Source organism: Triticum aestivum, chromosome 3B, assembly GCF_018294505.1.
Source record: "Triticum aestivum cultivar Chinese Spring chromosome 3B, IWGSC CS RefSeq v2.1, whole genome shotgun sequence".
Classification (NCBI taxonomy): Eukaryota; Viridiplantae; Streptophyta; class Magnoliopsida; order Poales; family Poaceae; genus Triticum; species Triticum aestivum.
The window spans coordinates 578577945-578581777 of NC_057801.1; the positions used below are offsets into that span (position 1 = coordinate 578577945).

General features: G+C 53.8%; 1 protein-coding gene across 1 annotated transcript; it reads left to right on the forward strand.

The window, feature by feature from the left end:
• The first annotated feature begins 227 nt into the window (after positions 1–227).
• On the forward strand, positions 228–2661 carry LOC123071030 (probable indole-3-acetic acid-amido synthetase GH3.1). The gene is made up of 3 exons (XM_044494491.1): positions 228–666; positions 767–1665; positions 1790–2661. Exons 1-3 carry the CDS (start codon positions 332–334, stop codon positions 2395–2397), a joined length of 1842 nt encoding a protein of 613 aa, XP_044350426.1. The 5' UTR covers positions 228–331; the 3' UTR covers positions 2398–2661.
• Positions 2662–3833: the final 1172 nt, after the last annotated feature.

Sequence of the window (3833 nt, forward strand, 5' to 3'; positions counted from 1 at the left end):
GCTAGCCAGAGGCTTTACGGATGGCTAAGCTGGCCATCAGCAGGCCAAACTTTTCAAAAAATCGCACGCAAATGATCATTAGAAACATTTTTTACAGTATCGGTGTAATGTTAGTAGTAGGCCCAGATGGCATAGACACATGGTGACACAATTGACAACCCATGAGTAAAACACTCCCCATTACCACCCATCCGCTCTCTATATAACCCGTCCCACTCGTACTTCTCGCTCACACAACCAGCGAGCTGATATTACTACGGCATCCTGACGAACCTGGGCTCAGAAATCTTCTCTAGCAGAGTCACACAGCCCCCGTTCACAGTGCGGTGCCATGCCGGAAGCACCGAGCGCCCAGCCAGCTCCCGCCTCCGGCTACGCCCCCGGGGCGCACCGCGAGGCGCTTGACTTCATAGAGCACGTCACGGCGAACGCTGGGAAGGTGCAGCAGCGCGTCCTCGCCGAGATTCTGGCACAGAACGCGACGGCCGAGTACCTGCGCCGGTACGGCGTCTCCGTCAGCAGCAGCCCCCTCGATGCCGTAGACGCCTTCCGCCGCTGCGTCCCGCTCGTGACCTATGAGGACCTCCAGCCTGACATACTCCGCATCGCCAACGGTGACACCTCGCCGATCCTGTCCGGCAAGCCCATCTCCGAGTTCCTCACAAGGTATGCATGAAGTACATGTACTCATGTGCATACTCGCGGACATGCATGGATGTCTATGCGCTAACTTGCCTCGCGCAATGGTTCGTTTTTTGTGTACCAGCTCGGGCACTTCCGGAGGGGAGAGAAAGCTCATGCCGACCATCGCCGACGAGCTGGACAGGCGGTCACTGCTGTACAGTCTACTGATGCCGGTGATGAGCCAGTCGCTGCCCGGGCTGGACAAAGGCAAGGCGATGTACCTGCTCTTCGTGAAGGCCGAGTCGCGGACGCCGGGAGGGCTCGCCGCGCGGCCGGTGTTAACTAGCTACTACCGGAGCCGGCAGTTCCTCGACCGGCCGCACGACCCGTACACGGCGTACACGAGCCCCAACAAGGCCATTCTGTGCGTGGACTCCTACCAGAGCATGTACGCCCAGCTGCTCTGCGGCCTCGTGCACCGGACGGACGTGCTGCGCGTCGGCGCGGTGTTCGCGTCGGGCTTACTTCGCGCCATACGCTTCCTCGAGAAGCACTGGCCTCGCCTGTGCCACGACATCCGCACCGGCGAGCTCGACCCGGAGATCACCGACCACGCGGTGCGCGACGCCGTCGGGAGGTTGCTCCACGCCAACCCAGCCCTCGCCAGCGAGATCGAGGCCGAGTGTTCGAAGCCGTCGTGGGAGGGCATCATCCGACGCCTGTGGCCCCGCACCAAGTACATCGACGTGATCGTGACCGGCGCCATGTCGCAGTACATCCAGACCCTCGAGTTCTACGGCGGCGGACTGCCGCTCATCTGCACCATGTACGCTTCTTCGGAGTGCTATTTCGGCCTGAACCTCAACCCCATGTGTAAGCCCGGCGACGTCGCGTACACCCTCATCCCCACCATGTGCCACTTCGAGTTCCTCCCCGTCCATTGCAGCAACGCCAATGCCGAGCCGAGCCACCGCGACCTCGTCGATCTAGTTGATGTGAAGCTCGGTCACGACTACGAGCTCGTGGTAACCACCTTCTCAGGTATGGCTCGATCGCATCTTCAACTCATTCTGTAACTGCCTAACGTTGCCTCGATGATCTTATGCCTGTGCTGGATTTTTTTAGCAAGACTAACATTGTCCGTGTGTATGCGATTTCTTCACAGGTTTGTGCCGGTATCGTGTGGGCGACGTACTGAGGGTAGCAGGGTTCAAGAACGAGGCGCCGATGTTCAGCTTCGTGCGACGGCGGAACGTGGCGCTGAGCATCGACTCGGACAAGACGGACGAGACGGAGCTGCACACGGCGGTGAGCAGCGCGGTGCAGCACCTGGCGCCGTTCGGCGCATCGCTGGTGGAGTACACCAGCTACGCCGATACAGCCGCCATCCCAGGCCACTACGTGCTGTTCTGGGAGCTGCGCGAGGGCAGCACGGCGGTGCCGGCCTCCGTGTTCGAGGAGTGCTGCCTGTCCGTGGAGGAGGCCCTCAACAGCGTGTACCGGCAGTGCCGCGCCTGCGACAGGTCCATCGGCCCCCTCGAGATCCGCGTGGTGTCGGAGGGCACCTTCGAGAAGCTCATGGACTACGCGCTCAGCCAGGGCGCGTCCATCAACCAGTACAAGGCGCCGCGGTGCGTGCGCCCCGGGCCGGTCGTCGAGCTTCTGGACGCGAGGATGCAGGCCAGCTACTTCAGCCCCAAGTGCCCAAAATGGAGCCCCGGAAACAAGCAATGGAACACCTCCAAGGAGCTGCTGAGCATCGGAGACGCCTAGCTTGCTTGCTAGATAGCCAGCTCACGGGTTGGAGGAGGATGACAATGCATGACATGCATCATGATCAATGCGTTACTGTAGGGGCTACGATATCTCGTACTATTTCAACTTCTGGGGCAGTGAGGAATAGTTATCAAAATTATGACTTAGTTAGCTAGGGTTCCTACGTATGTCTGCTATTATTTTTGTAATCTTCTCTATTTCGGCCGCATTTTATGTAGAACTACCTGTCAATTACTTTTATTAAACCACCACGTACCTCAAGCTGCATTCCAAAGATAGTTTATCCCAATGTTGTATGGACTTCTAGTCTCTATGGGAAAGGACTCAGTTATCTACATAATGCATGCTAAAGCTAGCAAAGAATGGAAGAAAAACTGTTTTTCTTTTAATTCGGAAGAAAAACTGTTAGATTATTCAGGACACAGGATCACATGCATGGTTCTAGTATCTTATATATCATATTCGTAGATCACAAAATTTAATGCCTTCAGTTCAAGCTTTTGAATCAATTAATTGTTGTCTGCATCTATCATATAGGAACCGATTTATTGGTTGAGTTACAACATACATTCTTTTACAGGGTATAGCCACATACATCCGGAGCACACTAGTACAAGTTTTACTCTTTGGGTTGGAGATGGTAGATAGGTTGAACCAATATAGATTGGACGCCAATATCAATCTAATGTTCGCCCTGTTGCGCCCCACCATGAACCCCTTTGAGAACCTTATTGCTAATCAAAACTCCACAAGCCTAATTAGAACACTAGCGTGGGCATGCTAGCACGAGCGACAAAAGGAACATATCCATCTACTCCCTCCATCTGCGAAAGACTGCGCGATTAAGAGGGTGCGTTGTGAAGCTTCGCTTTCTTACCGGTGTCATGGGACATGTCTAAGTCAAGATTCACAATGCATTGATAGGAAAGTTATGGTGGCTGCGACTTGAGGTGTTGAAGCTTCGATGGAAGGGCATATTAGATGCGATGAAGATTGTGTGCCAGGTGTATGGTGACTTGTTTCAGCTGCCTCGGCAAGCGGGGGCAGCAGCACTGGAGGACTGCCTTTTTGGTGGTGCTTCTCGAATACTGAGTCTCGATTCACAGGGTAAAAACCCAAGGTTTGGCCTTTATTGGTTGTACCTGGCAATGGCCTTGTTGAAGGCATTGTTTTGGTTGAACTTGGACTTTCTCTAGGTGAAAACTCAAGATCTTCAATCGGGTAACGACAATGCTTGTGCTTTTCTTCTTGGAATTGTTGATTTCAGAGAACCTCTTTTGTATTCCGAGTGTTGTCTTTGTTGGTGGTTAGAGTGTTGCTGATGCTAGTGATTGTTCACCATGGCAGTCTTTTTCTTTCTTCTGTTCTTTTTATTTTCTTTTTTGGTTGTGTGTATCCTTGATGCCTTTGGATATCTTATTGGTATAGAGGCC